The 22,442-nt window shown below is 40.3% G+C and overlaps 1 protein-coding gene across 1 annotated transcript in view; it reads right to left on the reverse strand.

Moving 5' to 3' along the window:
• The window catches only part of LOC149223746 (sister chromatid cohesion protein PDS5 homolog A-like), a 130,160-nt gene extending 107,930 nt beyond the window's left edge, over positions 1–22,230 (reverse strand). Inside the window, exon 1 of the mRNA XM_089387986.1 lies at positions 21,904–22,230. Within this exon, the coding sequence (XP_089244112.1) occupies positions 21,904–22,230 (327 nt within the window). The remainder of the gene's footprint in view (positions 1–21,903) is intronic.
• Positions 22,231–22,442: the final 212 nt, after the last annotated feature.

Raw genomic sequence — 22,442 nt, forward strand, 5'->3', positions numbered from 1 at the left:
TGTCGCTCCTGCTCCCAAGTCACCTTGCACCATCATCAAATTTCAGACCTGATTTTTGATCTGAAACACACTGAAAATCCTTGCACTTTTATCAACAATGATGTCTTGGTTGATCATCACTTTGTAGTGGTAACCTCTATCAACAGGTAAGCCTTATGTTGATCATTGTAGGTGACAAACATTAACTTCTTACATTTTACATGCAATTTTGTCCTCCTGTTTTCAGGGCCTAGAACATTTACATTGGAAGCAAAAAATAAAGATAATTGACCTCTGGTTTTTCAATATACCTACTCATTCATTTCTATTGTACTAGTGTTCATTACCAACCCAACACAACCTCTGTCTTGCCAACTTTGTGGCCAACCTTAGAAATATTTCTTCCCTCCAAGCACCCATAACAACAAAATAACTACTCAACAAATCTGAAAATCATCACAAAAATTTACATGGGTACTTATAACCTTGTCTCAAGAGTAAAAATGCATGCTCACTATCATACCCATCATCCTATTGTTTTACACATCATGCTACTGTCTATAGGTTATTGGGAGTCCATACATGTTTTTGTCAATAAAAAGTTCCTTGAAAATCGTGCCGACCCCTAGCCAACCCAACCTATCCCGAAAAACACGCTTTATCTATGCTTCTATGCATGAAAAATCACAAAGCTACAATCTGGAAATACTGTTGCTTCAAAACCTGCATCCATGCTCATCTCAAAATTCATGCCATACATGTTTCTCTATAATCTTACACATAGGCTGCTTCCTATTGATTTGGTCTTCAAACTCATGTCTACTTGTTTCATTAAAAATCATATACATATCTTTGTCCTTTACTTATCCTGTCCATTACTTTTCTCATGCTAGACTTTCTCTTATTTAACACAATGTGAGATATTGACCATCTTGAACAAATCTTCCATTTTGATCTTCAACTTCTGCAATAAGTATATTCAAACTCTTTAAAAGTATTCTATGCCATCAACGTCCCAAATAGATAAAATGTCCTTTTACAATATTCAAATATCCTTTAAAGCTTAAATAGTTTTAATAATCTTCCAATATTGGAAATACAATGCCTCTATATCAACCACATATACCTCTACTTGACATGATGCAATACTTGTGCTTCTCTGGCTAGTTAGTTAGCTCTTTCTGCATTTAGTATAGTAATAGAAGATGATTTCACACTTTCACTATGTATTCTCATTGGTTGAACTTTTGTGTCCTCAGAACCAACTTTGTGTGTTAGGTTTTGGTTGCTTAGAGTTGTTCTCCTAGGAAGAGGGCACATGATTGTTGGAGAGGATTCCTTGAAAAATGGGTGTGCCATGTGTGATAGATTCCCTTACGCACCTATGACAGATTCCTTACACTTGTAACACTTGGCGTCCTTATTTTGGTTAGTGTAAGGTTATGGTATATTCTTAAAAGATTCTATGACAGATTCCTCTGAGACAGTTATGACAACTTTATGATGAATTTCTTACACAGTTGTAACATTACTTTCATGGAAGAATGTTTAATAGCTATTATTAGCAGTTAAGTTTTGTAACTGCTTTCCCTCCTGTCAATTTTGACCAGACATAGGAGGATGCACTATTTAGGCTTATATATTCATATATGTGAGGTGTGTGAACATATTGTGAGAGTGTGAAGCCTTGAGAGAAGCCAATGCAGTCCCTTGAGGACAAAATTGTATTTTTTCTTATGTTAATGAGAAGTAGTAATTGCTTTTACAACCCATGCTTGTTATACACTATATCCACTCTGCTGTTTGTGGAGATCAGATTTCATCTTTTGGAAGGCTGATCTCATCTCTTGATATGTGGTGTTCGAACTTCTTGGATTTTCATTAGGTGCTTTTGTTTATGCAGACCTTAAGCTTTGATAGGCGTTTCAGTCTTTCTATTTTAGTTGTACACTAATTATATAAGTGCAGATTTGTGCATCACCTGCATGTAAATTTCAACATGGATACATGTGCATCTGAGATTCTCCAATCCATGTATGGAATGGGATGCTACTTGTGAAAGGAAGTTGTCAGAGGATCTTGATGGGTATGATGACTAGAAGACTTTACAGATTGGAGTGTTCCATGCCTGTCAGAGGTTGTGGATAAGATGCCTGTGTAGCTCCAATGGTTGGAGTGGATCTGTTGCCTGACACAGGCACAATGAACCTGTGGTAGGTTGATTTTAACGTCTTATCAGTTGTTTGAAGTGTGTTCTGCATTTTCAAGATGACTACTATCTAGAGGATGCTCCAACTTTGCATATTTTAGGTGTTGACTACAAACATTGTTGGGGCAGATGGATCTTTGATACATTAGAGAATAGACTATTGTTGTTCTGATTGATGTTGATTTGTTGCCCACATAAGGAAAGTGTCACAAAAGAAAAGAGAGTCCTTATGGATAGGGGAAGGGCCATTTGATCCCTCACATTGTATCCCTTCCAGTTCCAACCCATTTTGTCACGCCCCCAGGCCAGCAGTAGTCTTTCAACCGCTCTTGGCAAGGTGCGGCACCACCGAACACTTTCTTTTCACCAATACTTATGTTCATGGACTACACCTAACCACTTGTCCTACTTAGTTTGTGTTTCTCAACCAAGTAATTATTATGTTTCCTTTATACCAATGAACACCCATACACATTCATTATCATCAGCAATTATAAATGAAGAACACAATTGCACAGTATAAAGGGAGGGAAAATTCCCTGAACAATGAGTTTGCCCGAATATTATATTAATCAACTTTCCAATATTACAAAGCTTTACAAGTATACTTGGAAACACCAAGTTTCATACTTAGCCGATTTTACAAAGGCCACACCTTTGTGTGCCAACCAAAGTTCCTTGCCCGAGCTGGACAGGCGCGCCCTCACACGAGCTGCCAACCTACTCTTCAACCGAACCTTGTTTCGTGCACGTGGGTGGGCGACTCCACCAACTCACCAAGACACCCTCGTTTCTCTTTCACACGGCGGTCTCACCAAAACTCCACCGTTTTATGTTTGCACGCGTCAGGCGACTCCACCAAGTCTCCACCCGCGCTCCTCGTCCAAACGTCGGGCAATCCTACCCGTGCTCCTCGTGCAAACATTGGGCAATCCTACCCGCGCTCTCACCCAAGACTGAAACAATGTGTTTACCTTTGTGTGGCCTTGCCCAAGGTTGGGCACATAGAATAGCGCCTTCCCTTCTTCGCTACGGCTACACCTTAAATCTGCGCACTTCTCCTTTGCTCGAATTCGTTGATCGAAAGTTCGATGCTCAAATGATCCACCAACGCGTCCAATATATACGAGTCGTTGTGTGGTCGTGCCACCTCTCGCCTGACCTTTGTTTCAAGCTAACAGACGCCCTTTCTTTGTTATTTCATTCGGTCGGCCCATCGACCAACGCTCCAATAACAATTCTTCAACCGTCGGCTTATCAAGGATGAATGCCCTCGCTCGTTCATCATATAAACATGTAACTCGCTCCTCCTCTATGCGCATTTTTAACTTGTCACCTCGCGCATTTGGTCCAAGCTCGCACTTCGATCATGACTTCGACTCGTCGTTCACCAAGTTAAGTCGCACCTCGTGCCGGTGGTTGTGTCAAGGACCGCAGGTCATTACATCCTCCTCCACCTGAAGTCATTGTCGTCCTCGACAACATGCCATCCTGGTAACCATCCACCAAGATCAAGATTTTCATATCCGAACAGTCTTATCCATGATATCTACTCCTCCACATACTGCAAACATCCCTGCAACATATGTAGAACTACATCTCCATCATGTGTCCTCCCTCCTCGTAGTCTGCCATCACGTCATCCCGATTTTGACACACATCTACACACTGGTACCCCTCATGACTCAAGCTAGTTGGGTAGCTAATCCAACCATACGCCAAACCACGAGAATGCACATCCTTATGCCATCATCAGTCTTTCTCTGACTTCTGCTACATCTCGGACTCATCAAAGTCTGCTCTCAATCCCATGCTTAGGTCCATGGAAACTCCATCCCATCTGCAACATGTCCGGCCCATGGTCTTGTTGTACAAGGAGTGTACAACCTCTCCATCGGATCATACAAAAAACTCCATATCACATCAGCATCTGCACAACATCTCTGCCTCGGCACTCCCATAGAATGTTCATGAATGACACCTTTATACATGCTTCTGCATCATGACCCTGCATACTCATGCTCCATGTCTCCAACCTGATTTCCATGACTCTAGTTGTCCATGATGCCCAACCAAGTGGTCTCATCCCAACATCTGATCATCTGCATCCAAGTCTGCAAATCTGTCATAAAGAAGCCTCCTCCAAGGCCCCTTGTTAAGGTGGTGCAGCCCCTTCCCATCAAGGTCCCTGCACCAACCCATCTCCAAGGTTGTTTATAGAGAAAGGAGGGCCAGGAAGTTTCCTCCCTGACTCTCATCCACCCATGTATCAAATTGATACTGTGTCTTCAAGTATCTATGCACAGCCTCAACCTCCTCACATGTGCACCCAAGCTCACCTAGCTTGTCTTTCGTCAACTGAAAATCATATATGCCCATAGCATACTTGCAAAAGTCCACTATACCAGCTGGATCTCTACCTGCATAATCCTCTCCAATCACTGCTTCGGAAGTAGCACTCGGACTCCCTTCCTTTGCAACTCCATCGTGAAGATCATCAATAGAAGATGTCTCTATCAAGTGCTCCATAATTCGTGAGATTATCCTCTCACTTCCTTCCTTCTTCCTCGCTCTTGCAACGAAGTCAATCACCTTCTCTTCCTTCGTTGTTTGAGTCATACTCCCAAGTCCTCTTTGCTCCACATCCTCATGCTTCACATTCGGATCTTTGGGATACAAAGTCATAGAATTCATCCTCGGTCGATACCCCAAGCAACTCCTTCTATTCATCGGAACCAACATAGTTCTTCCTCCAGCTGTGATCAAGAGAATGTCCCGGTCCACCATTGGTATGGCTTGTGCAAGCTTCATGAAATCTTGCCCCAGCACCATAGAATGATCATCCATGTCCACGATCCTCAAGTCCAACTTTCCAAACCACGAGCCCACTCTCACCTGAGTGTTCTCCATCACACCAATAACAGCCTTCATGGTAGAGTTGACTGCTTTGAAAACACTCCACTCCCTCTCCATTTCAGCTTTCTTCCCAAAAGACTTTGTTGCCTTCTTACTTAAGAAGCTATGAGTAGCCCCCATATCCACCAAAGCTGCAAATCTCTTGCCCTTCACGGTCACCTACACAAAACTCAGCTTCAAGGCATCACCTCCTCCTGTCGGCTTTACTTTGTGTCTCACATCAGCAACCTTCTTCAAAAACTCGGCCTCAGAAGTGTCCATTGGCTTGTGCTCCAATTTGACATTCCTCCTAAGGTACTTCACTTCCTTGCTTGGCTCTTCTAAGCAATTTGATCCTCGCTCAGCTTGACTTCCTTCAAGCTTGTCCTCCATCGCATCCTGCTTAAGTGCACCAACCAAGTTCCCATTGACTACTTCCATAGAACTAAGCTTCTGAACATCCTCTGGATTATTACGGTAGTGAGTCCCCAGCCTGTCAATGTAGTCGAGCTCATCCTGCTCAATTACAACAACCTTCTTATCAAGAAGTCTCTTCTTCATTTCGTCCTCAAGTTGCTTGATTTCGGTCTCCACCATGGCACTTTTCTTCCTCAATCGGGCTCTTTCATCCAAGAGCTCTTGAAGATCAAGTCCATTCTATCGGATCTCCTTGTCAAGTTCCCTGAGTTCACCATCCATCGTACTTCCATATTGGGACTTGAGTTCTTCAAGTTCCTTCTTCAGCTTCGAACAGCTTTCCCGAATCTTCATATTCTTAGCGTTCATCGAAACCCAATCAGAACTCCATCTACTCACCTGTTCCAACACTTTGTACCGGAACACTTCACCTGCATTATGGCTAGATTCACCTGTCATAGGTTCATCCACCATCTTTGCCTTTCAATCTTCACCCAGTTCCCTGCAAAACATGAACCAGCTCTTGTTCCACTTGTATGTGAAACCAGCTTCCTTCACCTGCAAGTACCTGTCACTTCGTTACCAACTGTCAAGTGTGTATACACTTGCTTCACCCAGCTTCCTGCAAGACTTCTCCAAGTCTTCAGACTAGCTCTGATACCAATTGTCACGCCCCCATGCCGGCGGTACTCTTTCAACCACTCTTGGCGAGGTGTGGCACCACCGAACACTTTCTTTTCACCAATACTTATGTTCATGGACTACGCCTCACCAATTGTCCTACTTAGTTTGTGTTTCTCAACCAAGTAATTATTATGTTTCCTTTATACCAATGAACACCCATACACATTCATTATCATCAGCAATTATAAATGAAGAACACAATTGCACAGTATAAAAGGAGGGGCAACTCCCTGAACAATGAGTCTACCCGAATATTATATTAATCAACTTTCCAATATTACAAAGCCTTACAAGTATACTTGGAAACAACAAGTTTCATACTTAGCCGATTTTACAAAGGCCACACCTTCGTGTGCCAACCAAAGTTCCTTGCCCGAGCTGGACAGGCGCGCCCTCACACGAGCTGCCAACCTACTCCTCAACCGAACCTTGTTTCGTGCATGATGGGCAGGCGACTCCACCAAGTCACCAAGACACCCTCGTTTCTCTTTCACACGGCGGTCTCACCAAAACTCCACCGTTTTATGTTTGCACGCGCCGGGCAACTCCACCAAGTCTCCACCCACGCTCCCCGTCCAAACGTCAGGCAATCCTACCTGCGCTCTCACCCAAGACTGAGGCAATGTGTTTACCTCCGTGCGGCCTTGCCCAAGGTTGGGCGCATAGAATAGCGCCTTCCCTTCTTCGCTGCGGCTACACCTTACATCTGCGCACTTCTCCTTTGCTCGAGTTCGTTGATCGAAAGTTCGATGCTCAAATGATCCACCAACGCGTCCAATATATACGAGTCGTGTGATCGTGCCACCTCTCGGCCGACCTTTGTTTCAAGCTAACCGATGTCCTTTCTTTGTTATTTCATTCAGTCGGCCCATCGACCAACGCTCCAATAGCAATTCTTCAACTGTCGGCTCATCAAGGATGAACGCCCTCGCTCGTTCATCATATAAACATGTAACTCGCTCCTCCTCTATGCGCATTTTTAATTTGTCACCTCGCGCATTTGGTCCAAGCTCGCACTTCGGTCATGACTTCGACTCGTCGTTCACCAAGTTAAGTCGCACCTCGTGCCGGTGGTTGTGTCAAGGACCGCAGGTCCTTACACATTTTCTCTCATGTTCAGCGAATCTGTTAACTGTAAAGTATCATAGGCATCTCATCCAGCCATCAACGGGCAATGAACTCTCTTCCACTACCCCACAACACAAGGAAGATATTTTCCTTCTCTGCTCAACTTGCTGTATACTTTCTGAAAATGACCTGCAAGATCAATAATTCGCACTCAAGCATCCAAAGAGTAGCAAATTCATAGTCAGTTTCCTAACTGGCCCAGCCTCCATGGTCACCTAAATTCATCACTTTTTCATTATAAGTCTGCAATTTTTTCTTAGGAATGCTGATTTCAACCAATTTCCAGATTATTTTTCCCTGGTAGCAATGGAGAACACAGCACAAACAGCCTAGAGCATGAATGTGAGGGTGTTGGAATGAATGCTAGAGTCAATGGGAATGAGAGGATTGGTAAAATAATGACTCAGATTTCTACTAAATACCAGAATGAGGACTCTAATACCTATAATGATTGTACTCAACCCATGCTTCCATATCGGCATGACAAGACTTTCCTACCAACCTCTTACACATATTCAATGATTGGTTTTAATAAGTCAAATGAGGTAGATAGTTTCATTTAAGGCACATATTTGAAAAAGAGAGCTCTAAGTATGATGCCTGGAAATAGAGGATTTACCTTCCCATAGACCCCCTTCACTCTTCCCCTCTAGTGGAATCATAGCCCCTCTCATGCTTCACACAGCAATCTTGGATTATTATAAATTTATATGTTACATTCCATCATTAAAATTCCCCTAGCATTAATCATCAAGAAAAGCCTAGCAAATGGTCCATATATGTATATTTAACTATATTCCTAGCCATTCACTAGTTGGCCCTGGCCCCTGCCCTAAGCTCCACACTAGGAAACCATACTAGCATATTTAAAACATTTACTACTCTTATTTAATACATGCCAAGGGTCAAAACTAGGATATTACAAGGTGCTAAATTGTCAAACATGTGTAACATGCAATAGCAAGATGATACAAATGATGCTATTAGCAAATTCTTAATGTGTAAGAGGAAAAATTGAACAAACATTGTTTTATGATTTCTGATTGAAATTTTATTGTTCAATGATTATGTATCATTTTTGTTTTTTATTGTTTTTTATTTTAAATTTTTAGTATTTCGAGTAGAGTACCCTCTATAGCATAACCCTCACAATATTCCCACATTCTTGCATCTTAAAAGTTGGTGAATGGAATTGTCCCAACTCTATTCTTCACATGCCCTAAAATCAAAATTTTATTTTAATTACCATGTAGTAAAATAAAAATGCGAATACACAAGATGTGGAATATAAGATTTCATTCAAATGAAATCATTTCATAAAATAAGGTAAGACACTATCCCCTCACAATGGGTGTCCTCTCCTGACAACCCCCACAATCACAAGTAACAACCCATTGCATTTAGATTTTCAAACAGCCTCATTCACCTCCTAGTTCATGCCAAAGTCAAGGAAGTTTCAACCAGCTCAAGTGCATAATTGCTCCTTGGCACCTCCATGTAGACGCTTTCCCATGGTGGCAACTTCAAAAGCTTGCGGGGATAAATTTATTGTCAATTTTTCAAGTATTCTATGGTGATATTTTCCATTCAAACTTGGATTTTTCTTTTTTCTTTGTCCAAGCTCTTGTTGTTTCTTCATGTGGACAACTCTCCTTTCACTATTTCGATTAAGCTTATCTTTGGGGAAGCTCCTCTCCTTAGTCCTCCTTTTCTTGATGTCTACTCACCCTTGGCCGCTTGAGCTCTCCTCCTGCACAAACTCCCCGCACCTCGCTTGTCGTCATCCTTCACTATCACCTTGTTCCGTGGCCATTCTCATCCCGCGTCTTACTCCATGCTTTAAATTCTTCTCCACCAAGCCCTCTTTCCTCTGATCCCCTCCTCTTGGATACCATGCCAAGGTCTTGTTGAAAAATATATAGCTTCGGTCGGCACTTTTATAGGCAAAATAATGAAGACAAAAATAAATTTTAAATTGCTGGTCAGGTCGGCTCCATTGGTCAGACAAGACTTTTCAAGGGTCATGACCCTTCATGATGATCACTATAAATAGGACCTAGTTGGAGGTTATTTGCAGATCATCAATCACACAACAATTCGTCTACCAACCGCAGAAAACTACACATGTGAAGAAGAAGTCAAGACGTTTCAGATCAGAAGTTGAAGAGGGTTGACCAAGCCTTGACCGAACTGTTTTTTGGGTTTGACTAAACTGTGGAAGAAGGCTGAAACTGCAGCAACTTCAGACCTCTGCTTGCTTGGCATATGTGATTTTCGGCCCTGTGGAAATTCACCTTGTTGACCTGCGTTGACTTCAAAAGACCGTGTTGTTGCAGATCTGTGACTTTGACCAGTGTTGACCTGACTTTAACTGGTATTTTGACAGTGGAAAATCAGTGTCTTTCCCTCTGTTTTGGGATACTTTGACTTAATATAGAAAGGTCAATATTTGACCTTTTACTGTATATTGTTGGACAAGAATTGGAACTAATTATTCTCTCATAAGGAAAAGATTGGATTGGGTTTTCCCCTTTGTGGGTTTTTCCCTGGTCATTGACCTAATATCTGGTGTCCATTCTCTCTTTGTCTTTTGTGCTCTCTACGACTCATTGTTTAAAGTTTTTCATGTGTCAGTGTAACTGCTTGATGATTTAAATGCTCTACAAGTTACATTAAATGCTCTAAAGTGGATTGAGATATCATTTGAAGTAGTCACCTGTTTTGAAAATTTTATTCTAGTTTTACTTTCACTAGAAAATCTACATGGTCTCAGAGCTAAGGAGAAGAAACTAGAGCATTGAGATCAGCTAGGAGCATTTGAAGACATCATTCTTTACATTTGAGTCATCATGAATACATTCATGAAGACCGAACACAAACTAGAAGGAGCATCAAACTTCAGAGCATGGAAAACAAGGGTGGATCTCATTCTTGCTAGAAATAAAGTATTGGGTGTTGTGACTGGAAAAGTTGCCAAACCAGGAGATTCAGCCTCTCAAACAGAAAAAGAGAAGTATCAAGATGAAGACATCCTAGCAAGAAGCATCATTGTTGAATCAGTAAGAGACCACCTCATTCCTTACATTTCTGATCATGAATCTTCCAAAGCAATGTATGATGCTCTTATTGGTCTCTATACAATCAACAACATGAATCAATCTATTAGTCTAAGAAATCAACTTAGAGATGCCAAGATGACAAGCAATGATATTGTGGCATCCTACTTTGTGAAACTATCTCAAATTCAGGATCAGCTCAAGGAAATTGATGAACATATTTCAGACAAAGAATTGGTCACTACTGTTCTCAATTGATTACCTCCCTCTTGGAGTCCTTTTGTGTCTGGAATCAATGCTAGAGAGACTCCTCCCACCTTTGAAAAATTATGGAATGCTTGCACTCATGAGGAATCTAGCCTCATAAACAGAGGAATGACTCCAAATGAAGAACCACAAGCTTTTGCTGCTCATGCAAAAAGACACAAGGGAAAGAAGAACCTTGGGAAATTTCAAAGAACTAAAGGGCAAGGACCTGCTCCAAATCAAAGTCAAAGAAGTAAATCTGCTCCGCAAGGGAGAAGTGTTAAACACACATGGGCAACCAGAAATATGAAAGATAAAACATGCAAGTACAATTTTTATTAACAAGAGATATACATTTATAGTACATGTGGTGACCGTTGGGTTTCACATCCCAAGGTCTCTTGGACTCCTTTTGTCCATTCGGCTTCCACACTAACCCTTTGAGGATTAGATGTCCAACATTCCCCCCCTAATCCGAAGGGTTATGTATGAGTCCAAGAAGAGAACTGAAATACAAAATGTGCAAATATGCATGGCAGCACTAGGCTGAATGTGCTCTATGAAATGTTGGTATAAAGGGCAGTGGTTTAAGGATGACCACCAACATTGGAACGCTTAGTGCAGTTCCCGGAACTCTTCCAAAACTGGCAAGAAGCTGAAGTCTTCTGCTAGAGGAAGTGCTCCTATTGATTTGAAGAGGGAAACCTTCAACCAATAGAGGGAGGTCTCACCCCACATAAAAGGGAGAACTTCAACCTGAAAATGGAAGTCTCAACCTGTGATGGTTTAAGGATGACCAACAACTCTGGAATGCTTAATGCAATTCCTGGAACTCTTCCAAAACTGGCAAGAAGTTGGAGTCTTCTGCTAGAGGAAATGTTCTCAATTTTGTTCCTGGAATTCTTCCGAAACTGGCAAGAAGCTGAAGTCTTCTGCTAGAGGAAGTGTCCCAGATTGCCAACTGAAGGCATGTTCAGGCATCTTTGTCTCTGGCTACAACTCTGAAACTGGTGTGGCAGGTTGTGGCTCAAGCTCGCTTGATGTCACTTTGAAGCTTGTAGATGACCATCATTTCCCCTCCTGTCAGATACAAGGTGAGATGATGGAGGAAACTCAACTGCAAGACTGTTCAATATTCTGGAACAAGTTCTGACATGTGTTTGGAATATCTTCTTTGCTGTTGATGCCCATTGCCAAGAAGCAATCCAAGATGAATCTTTATTCTTGCAGGACGTTTGTTTCTGAAGCATCTGTGTGAAGAATGATTGGTTTTATGACAGTGCTTACATGGATGAATATCAAAACAGTGATCTTTCAAATGGCCAACTCGGTCACAGTGTTGGCATTTCACGATCTGTTGTTGTTGTTGTTGTGAAAGAGGGGCAAAATCTGGAACAGCTGGAGGTGAACTGTCATGAGGAGCAGGTGAACTGTCATGAATGAATCCAGCACTCTGAAACTGAATGGGCTTGGCATAGTCTGGAATATGAAAGGACAAGTCCTTGTCATATCCAAGACCAGTTTTGTGCTTGTTGTGGACAAGATGTTCCCAAGGTCTGATGATGGGCTTGGGAAGTGCAGACTGAGTTTCTGCATCTGCATGTAAATCTGTTGTTGTATTAGGCACTGAATTTGCAACATTAATGTCTTGCTGTTTATGGGAGTCTGTTTCAATTTTCTGAACAGAAACAGGTTCAAAATGATGACTCCACTGTTGTAATTCTTCTTGTTGTAGCTTTGTCTCAAGCTGCAAAAAATCAATCTTTTCTTGTGCATATTGTAAAGATTTTTCAATATCTCTGAGAGTGTTTTTGTTGACTTTAATTGTACTTCCATCAGTAGATAAGATTAGAGTGCTTAATAACTCTAATAATCCATGATTTTTCTCCATTATTCAGACAATTAAATCAACAATATATTTGTAAAAACAATCAAATGACCAAAAATGCACTCCCCCCCTTTTTGTTGTTGTTGTTGTTTTAGCCTCCAATGCACGTTCCTTTAGATATCTCAGTAGAAGTTTCAACTGTTTAAGATGAAGATTTCCCACTTTGCAATACCCAGAAATTGCACCCAAGAGTGACAACAAGTTCTGAGCGGACTTCGATATCACAGTGACAGTGAGCATATACGTTGCTGAGCGGACTTCGATACACTTGCGTTCTCCAACACATCGAGAGTTTTGAACAGATATCTCGGCCTAACCATGGCCACAGCCTTAGCAGACCTGTCTTATTTTATTATTGACAACGAAATATCGAGAGTTTTTAACATAAATCTCTACCCTTGGTGATATTCATGGCACTCAGTGGGAGTGATTCATGCACACCAATCCGAGTGCAGATGCATGTGATGGCTGCTATGAGGCCCGAAGTACGAGATATAATAGATTCTTTGTACTATTCGTAGAGATTACAAATTTGACAACTTCGAATTTACAAAACAATGGCAAACACTGACGCGTTTTGGCGTTTTGTAACGAAATTTTCTGTTAAACACACATCGATTCACTGTAACTCCTAATACACACTGTCTCTTAATATCCCCTAACATAAATGACAAATTCGGCCTCTGATCGGGGATTTGTAACCCACAAACTTTAGCGTGTACCCAACAAGCAAGTAATGCGGTCAATAATAAGGAATGGTAATTCGACTCCTTGTAAAGGCTCGTGGGGTCGTTGTGACTCGAACTCCTTACCTCTCCTGGATCATTTCTGCGAGATTTCTGAGATCCCGGAGGCCAAAATGTCTGTCAGACCCAATTCCAAAGCGAATGCCCAGAAGGAACGTTACAAGGTGGCGGTCGATACAGTGGAGGCCCGTTGCAAGCGGGAGGAAAACCTGGTGGAGATTCGAAAGTCTAAACGGGAGGAAAGTCTCCTTGTGCTGCTGGATATGATGAAGATTCCACTCTTTTCGATGCAGATATTTCATTGAGCATCTATCGCAGGGTCGCCTCACTTGTGGCTGATGAATGTCGGCGCTTGGGTAATGGCAATTGGGCACTCACAAACCTTCTTTCCAGGCACCTATGGAATCAGTAAAGAGCCAAAGATGCCTCCTCACAGAAAGTCGCCGAGGCAAATGCTCAGACAAGTCGCCTCTGCCAGTCTCTGCGCCAACTTAATCGCTTCTTCGACATCTCTTTCTGCCTGTTACCCTGTCTGCTGAAAAAACGCAGAGAAGGTGTTTCGTCTGTCCCCAATTCAATAGGCAGAGTAACGCATCATTACACTCATGAACCATTCAATACCGTAACGCACCATATACCATTCGCATTGATACCATTCAGTAGGCAGCGTAACGCACCATTACACCAATAAGGCATACAAATAACGTTGACTGCAGCATATAATCAACCAACATGCATATATACTGAACAACAGATGTAATGGATGAACTTCGACATGAACTTCAACTGCACGAATGAAACGAGAAAAGGTCCAACGCATATACCCGAGTTCAACAAAGGAACGACACTCAAATTTAATGACCTTCAAAGTGTACACTATTCAACACATATGGACAAAACCCCACTGCTCACTGCACAAACATCGTATAGCCAAACGCACAGAACAATAGCATGCCTGATTAGAACAGTTTTAACTTGCAGGTCCTCAGCGCTCGCAAATACTTCACTAATCCATCTTCTACCCTTTGAAAACGTTGAACACAGTATCCACCCTCTACTCTTTGAAAAGGCTGAAGACAGTGCCGAACTAGTATAAATACTGGATGCTATTTTAGACGGCTTTCAAATTCACCATAATTCGAACTTCAAGCTCTCAATCTGTCGAACCCAGTGACTTAGATTAAGAGTTTAAAAATTCATTTAACGGCACAAAGAATTGAGGTACATAAGGAGGTCGAACGATAAAAACTGATACTTATTCGATGACAGTGACAGCTGAAAAATGCTTTGTTGTTAAGAAGAATCTCCATTATTTTGCATAATAAAGGTTAATAGCGTTGAAGGCAGAATGGGTGCGCAGAATAGTGTTTCGGGGGAATCAAGCCGAGTAGAGAGAGCCCAGGTGACAGGTGTTGGAAAAGCCCAAGCTGAGAACAGGAGCATAGACAGGGACGTTATGGTACAGATTAAGGCAATGATGTGGGCCTCTGATGTAGCAGAGGATATGCGGAAGTGTAGAGGTCAGGTCGAGCATTACAACACATGGAGAATATGCACATGCCTGACAAAACAATTTAATGCCCAACAGGGCGTAAGTGTGAAAAGCAGATATGACGGGCAGGTCTGATCTACCTGCTCTGATACCATGTTAAACACACATGGGCAACCAGAAATATGAAAGATAAAACATGCAAGTACAATTTTTATTAACAAGAGATATACATTTATAGTACATGTGGTGACCGTTGGGTTTCACATCCCAAGGTCTCTTGGACTCCTTTTGTCCATTCGGCTTCCACACTAACCCTTTGAGGATTAGGTGTCCAACAAGAAGAACTCCCTCTTTTAGAAAGTTTGACTTGTCAAAGGTTGAATGTTTTCATTGTCATGCATATGGGCATTATCAAAGGGATTACCCTCAAGGTAGAAAAAGGAGAAATGAGTATCATGCATCAACAGCTGAAGCTAGAGAACCATCATCTAAAAGGAAGCCAAAAGATCGAAATTCTAGTGATGAAGAATATTCTTTTATCTCTGCTCTAACAAGTTCCCTTGCAGGACATGATGAAGTTTGGTTGATTGACAGTGGTGCCTCTAGGCACATGACAGGCTGCCATGATAATCTTACAGAATTGATGGAGAAAAAGATACCTCAAAAGGTGGAACTTGGAGACAATGGAAAATATGAAGTCAAAGGCATTGGGTCTTCCTCATTTCGAATGGAATCAGGTACAAATGTTTCTATTAACAATATACTTTATGTTCCTGGGTTAAAGAAAAATCTCTTGTCTATTTCTTCTCTTGAAGATAAGGGCTATAGAGTTGCATTTGTGGATGGACAAGTACTTGCTTGGAAGAAAGATTCCTCATTTGAATCTGCCAAAGTAATTGGGGTAAGGATAGGAGGGCTATATCGTCTTCTTGGTAGATCTATTCAAGCTCTCCTACATAATACTACTGATCTATGTGAACTTTGGCACCGAAGGTATGCTCATGTTCACTATAAAGCCCTATCTAGAATGAAAGATTGTGTAAATGGTGTTCCTGAGATCAAAATTGAACATGATGGCATTTGTAAAGGTTGTGCTCTTGGAAAAAATGTTAGAGGAAGATTTTCTAGCAGTGATATCAGGTCTAAGGAAATTCTTGATCTCATTCATTCTGATGTCTATGGACCCATGCCTGTCAAATCCTTGGGTGGCCATCTATATTATGTCACATTTATTGATGATTATTCTCGAAAAACATGGATCTATTTCTTGAAAACCAAAGATGAAGTGTATGTCAAATTTCGTGAATTCAAAGCTCAGATTGAAAATGCTACAGGGAAGAAAATCAAGATTTTAAGATCTGACAATGGAGGAGAGTATGTCTCTAAAGAACTCATTGCTTTATGTAAAGAAGATGGGATCAAAAGGGAGCTCATTGTTCCTTACAATCCTCAACAAAATGGGGTAGCTGAAAGAAAGAATAGAACAATTATGGAAGCTACCAGAGCAATGATCCATGACCAAGATCTTCCAAGTTTTCTTTGGAATGAAGCTGCAAGAATTGTTGTATATGTACAAAATCATTGTCCTCATTGAATCTTGGAATACAAGACCCCTAAAGAAGCCTTTTCAGGTGAAAAACCAAATGTTGATCATTTAAGATCCTGTATTTGTTCATGTTCCCAAGGAGAAAAGATCAAAACTAGAACCATCTGGACAAAAGGGAATCTTTGTTGGATACAGTGAGACTTCTTAGGGTTTCAGGGTATATATTATGGGACATCGTTCAATTGAAACTTTCAGGGATGTTATCTTTGATGAAGATGCTGCATTTTGGAAATCTAAAGAGTCTCACTTGAAGATTGATAATGAAGCTCAAGAAGCTCCTAAAAATGTTGAACCAAAAGAACCTATTTCCATGGAAGAAGATGAAGATATTCAAGAAGAAGAATTTCATGAAACTAATCATCCTCCTGAAGCTCATGCACCTGAATCTAGAAAAAGGCCTGCTTGGTTGAAGAGCACTTTAAAGGATGTTGAAGGACATGCTGCTGCTCGTGGAACATTTAGAGAAAGCAAAAGGCCTAGAAAATACTTAGGTTATACAGCCCTTATGACTAGCCTCATTGAAGGCTGAAGCTGAGAAATCCTCGTAAGAAGAAGTTGCTGAACACCAAGAATGGAGAGAAGCCATGACAGAAGAATACCAATCCATCTTGAAAAATGATGTTTGGAATATTGTACCTAGACCTGAGGATAAAACTGTTGTCACTTCAAAATGGATCTACAAAATCAAACATGCAGCTGATGGAAGTGTGGAAAAATACAAAGCAAGATTCGTGGCTCGTGGATTCTCCCAAAAAGAGGGAGAATATTATGATGATACATTTGCTCCAGTTGCCAGGTATACATCCATTAGATCAATTATTGCACTTGCTTCTATTACAGGTTGGAAATTGCATCAATTAGATGTCAAAACTGCTTTTCTGAATGGGGTTATAGAAGAAGAGGTGTATGTTGAACAATCTCAAGGATTTGAAATTCATAATAGAGAGACTCATGTATGTAAATTGAAGAAAGCCCTATATGGACTCAAACAAGCCCCTCGTGCATGGTATGCCCGGATTGATAGTTACTTGATGAGTCTTGGTTTTACCAAGAGTGATGTTGATGCCAACCTATATTTCAAACTTGTGAAAGGAAAACCCTTGATATTATTATTATATGTAGATGACTTATTTCTTACTGGAGCTGAGAATTTGATTGCTCAATGCAAGAAAGAATTAATTTCAGAGTTTGAAATGAAGGATCTTGGCCTTATGCACTACTATATTGGATTGGAAATTTGGCAAAAACCTGATGGAATATTTGTTGGGCAAGGAAAGTATACTGTGAAGATCCTTCAAAGATTTGGTATGATGGACTGCAAGCCCATGGATACTCCCATGATAACAAATTTGAAGAAAATTTGAGATGATGAATCTGATTTGATTGACCCCTCAATATATCGAAAGTTGATTGGCTCTTTAAACTTTTTGACTAATACCAGGCTTCATATTTGTTATGTTGTTAACACTTTGAGCCAATTTCTGGTTGAGCCTCGTCATGTACATTGGATTGCTGCTAAGCACATTCTGAGATATCTCCGTGGCACTATTGAATATGGTCTGATGTTTGCTTCTAATGAAGAATGGGTTCTACATGGTTTCACTGATGTTGATTGGGCAGGTTGCTCCAAAGACAGAAAAAACACATATGGGTTTTGTTTCAGTTCTGGGTCTGCTATGGTTTCATTGTCAAGTTAAAAGCAAACATTTGTTGCTCTTAATACAGCCGAGGCTGAATACATTGCTGCCAGTTCAGCATGTCAAGAAGAAATTTGGTTCCGGAAGATGTTCTCTGGATAGTTTGGGCATGAGTTAGAGGCTACCATTATATATTGTGACAATCAAAGTTGTGCTAAGCTCTCGAAGAACCTTGTTTTTCATGATAGATCAAAACATATTGAGATCAAGTATCATTACATCTGGAATGTTGTCCAGAGAGGCGCTGTAAAGCTTGAGTATGTTCCTTCTGATGAACAAGTTGTTGATGTATTGACCAAGCCACTATCCTAGATAAAATTTGTACATTTTAGAGAGAATCTTCGTATGGTTGATAACCCCTCTCTAAAGGAGAGGGGGTTTTGATTATATGATGTTATGAAAATGATAATCTTCCTTGTCATGAAAGTTGTCATGTATACTCCCTTCAAGAAGTTTGTTGTACACATTCTCTCTCCTAAGAGGAGATGATGGTTTGATATTCTCTCTCCCTGGTGGAGATGACAGTTTGACATTCTCTCCCCCTTAGTAGAGATGAAAAATTGATGTTCTCGCTCCTTAGTGGAGATGATGGCTTGATTTTCTCTCTCCTTAGTGGAGATGATGGCTTGATGTTCTCTCTCCTTGAAAGGAGATGATGGTATCTTTCCTTATGATGATGGATAATAAAAGCAAGAATAAAAGGTACCACCCTAGCTAAGAGGGAGTGTTGAAAAATATATAGCTTGGGTCGGCACTTTTATTGGCAAAATAATGAAGACAAAAAAAAAAAAAAATTAAATGATAGTCAAGTCGGCTCTATTAAGGACAGGTCAGCTCCATTGGTTGGGTGTGACTTTTCAAGGGTCATGACCCTTCATGATGATCACTATAAAAAGGACCTAGTTGGAGGTTATTTGCAGATCATCGATCACACAACAATTCGTCTACCAACCGCAGAAGACTACACATGCTAAGAAGAAGTCAAGAAGTTTCAGATCAGAAGTTGAAGAGCGTTGACCCAGCCTTGACCGAACTGTTTTTTGGGTTTGACTGAACTGTGGAAGAAGGCCAAAAGTTGGCCCGAAACTGCAGTAACTTCGGATCTCTGTTTGCTTGGCATCTGTGATTTTCGGCCCTGCGGAAATTCATCTTGTTGACCTGCGTTGACTTCAAAAGACCGAGTTGTTGCAGATCTGTGACTTTGACCAGTGTTGACCTGACTTTAACTGGTATTTTGACAGTGGAAGATCAGTGAACTTTCCCTCTGTTTTGGGATACTTCGACTTAATATAGAAAGGTCAATATTTGACCTTTGGCTGTATGTTGTTGGAAAAGAATTGGAACTAATTATTCCCTCATAAGGAAAATATTGGATTGGGTTTTCCCTTTTGTGGGTTTTGCCCTGGTCGTTGACCTATATCTGGTGTCTATTGTCTCTTTGTCTTTTGTGCTCTCTACAACTCATTGTTTATGGTAGAAATTTTTCATGTGTAACTGCTTGATGAGTTAAATGCTCTACAAGTTACATTAAATGCTCTAAAGTGGATTGAGATATCATTTGAAATAGTTACCAGTTTTGAAAAAATTATTCTAGTTCTACTTTCACTAGAAAATCTACAGGTCTGACCCCTCATCAAGCCGTCAAGGCAGACAAGGCAGAGATACTAGACTTGTTCCAGAGCTTAGATAAATGCAGAAAGGTCTGCAGCTTCACACTAGGAGAATACTCCCTAGACTATCCATCAGGAATTCCATAATGTGGAACAAGAAGCTCAGGTAGGGCATCACTTCATCTCGGATGTGGAAGTAGAAGAGGAGGTCAGACGTTGGATTTTGGATACAAGGAACACCTGCACCAAGTGAACCGACTACCTCCAGACCATCAACATATAGTGGCAAATCAAGACTATAACAGGAAAAAATTTAGTAGAGAGTTCTGAAGCCCAGCAAAAGATCCTACTTTGCATTGAAGAATTGCAACTTCAGCTTGAAAAACTAAGCACCCAGGTTTCTCTAATGGCAAAAAAGTTGGCTGATTTGGAGTTTTCCATCTTTGGGGAGGACATAGCTTGCCTGGAACCTATACAAGTGAACCCCCCCCCCCCACCATTTGAATGTTTAATTTTTCTAATTTCTACTCTCTTTTTTGGATGAATAGTAAGCAAGATAACCAAGATGGTAACAGGCTTAGTATCTATAGTACTCCTATGAACTTTATCATACTTTTTAATGTGTATAATTGTGTCATAAATTTTGGACTGATCTTATGGCCCAACACTACATACCTATGCTATTAGTTTGGTTTTGCTAGAGGCAGATCTGTAGCCACAAGTAAAACATATTGCATTTTTTGTTGAAGGCAATGCAAAATTAGAGCAACTTAGAAAATAGGTAAGACACCATATATTCCATGCATTTGATAGCTTGTGATGCCTACCTCACCTAATTGTTATCACCCTTGTTTAATCTATTTGGTTATTTAACATCGTTTGATTCCTAATATTAAAGTGCTATTAATCTTATAAAAACTACAAACTTGATGCATATATTTAAAGTTTTCTTCCTATTTATCTAAAGTTTATTGCCATCTCAGGTCAAATTATCTCTATCCTGGTATACCATTATAATATTTTATTTCAACATTTATCATACATCATATATGAAAAATGCTACAATGATTTATAAAGTTTGAAATGCATTATGAATCTTAGAGATCCAACACATTAACAAATTTTATAAAAATTCTGATGTAGGTACATTGTATTTGAAATTGTTCCATTATGATTATATCACCTATCCAAAAATGTGGTTTTGTTTTGTTTCTGCATAAAGGTTAATATGAAATTCCAACTAGGCTACATGGAAAAATATGATAAGGGGCACACTTAAATGCTATACTAATGAAGAATCCAAGCCCCTTAAGTTAATAGCTCACAATGATTATATAAACCCCCTGAATGTATGTGTTTGTTTTCACATAAAAGTCTCTTAAGTTAATAGATCACAATGATTAATAATTATATAACCCACCTAAAAGTATGAGTTTGTTTCCACATAGAAGATAACATGAAATTCTAGCTAAGTTGAAGGGAAAACTGTGATAATGGGTACAATTGACTACTATGCTAGTAGCAACTCCAAGTCACTAAGTTAATTACACTATGGTTATATTGTCATGTGAATCATGTCAAACTATTCACACTAACATGAAATTCCAGCTACGTTGCAGGGAAAACTGTGATAATGGCCACATTAACTACTAATCTAGCGGAGAATGCAAGTCGCTAAAAACTGTGATAATGGCCACATTAACTACTAATCTAGCGGAAAATGCAAGTCACTAAGTTAATAGCGGTATGGTTACAAGGTCGTGTGGAATCATGTCAAACTATTCTATTGTTAGATATAGGGACAAAGGCATGACCCTACCGGGATTAGGGTCTGCATTGACATGTTCAAACTAGCCATATAATTTTTCTCTACGGCACTGTTTATTATATAGGCTTTATGATCACGTTCCTCGTGGTTGACTAATTCAGCATGCATTGCAAGTTAACCTACGACTATTGTTTTTTTCCCACTGTGCTTCAAATGCAGAAGACTGTTGAGCAACTAATATCTACTGAACCAAGGACAACACTGTAATGGAAAAGCACCTTTAATATTAATTGCTTTGATTTTGCACCATCCCCGTCATATTCATTGCTTTTGAAATAAAATTTCATAGGTCTCTCAACTCCTGTATCTCTTCTAAAATCTTGCATTTATTTTCAATAGAATAATTAGGAACAGTTTAAAAAAAGTCGATTTAGTATGTGGGAACAGAAATTCAAAAGCATAGGAACCTGAACAATGCTTACCACCAAGGTCTCGAGTAAATGTGCTTGGGACAAGTGAAAACTCTGCAGCCTCTCGCCAATTTCAGACAATTTATTTGCCAAGGGGAGAGACATGGTTGTCCCCGAACTGCAAGTGACGTTGGGTTTCGACATTGTACCCGACGCAGCCGAGTAAAGAAAAATAACTGACCTTGTGTCTGGAGCGGTCGAACCCAACGCAAAGCCTGTAAAATGTAGCTCCAACAGGTAGCTGATATCTGCAATAGCCGAACCCGATGCAAAAAGCCTGTAGATTGTAGCTCCAGCAGGTGGCTCACCAACGGAACCGCGTGAATATTTGGCTTTCATTCATGTATATATACACTTCACTATAAGGTGATGCCCAGAACAGAATCGGATTTAATAGCTTAATTCAAAAACATTTATAGGAAGTTCGTAATTACCACTTAAGAGATAATCAAGAGATTTAATTGCTTATTAATTTTCCATTTTTTTTTTGTTGGGTGATGTGCCATTTACCGTCTATATTGACAACACTATTTTGGAAGTTGTGTATGAAG

Source organism: Pinus tabuliformis, chromosome Q, assembly GCF_031772625.1.
Source record: "Pinus tabuliformis cultivar Carrire ecotype Pingquan chromosome Q, CPIR1, whole genome shotgun sequence".
Taxonomy (NCBI): Eukaryota; Viridiplantae; Streptophyta; class Pinopsida; order Pinales; family Pinaceae; genus Pinus; species Pinus tabuliformis.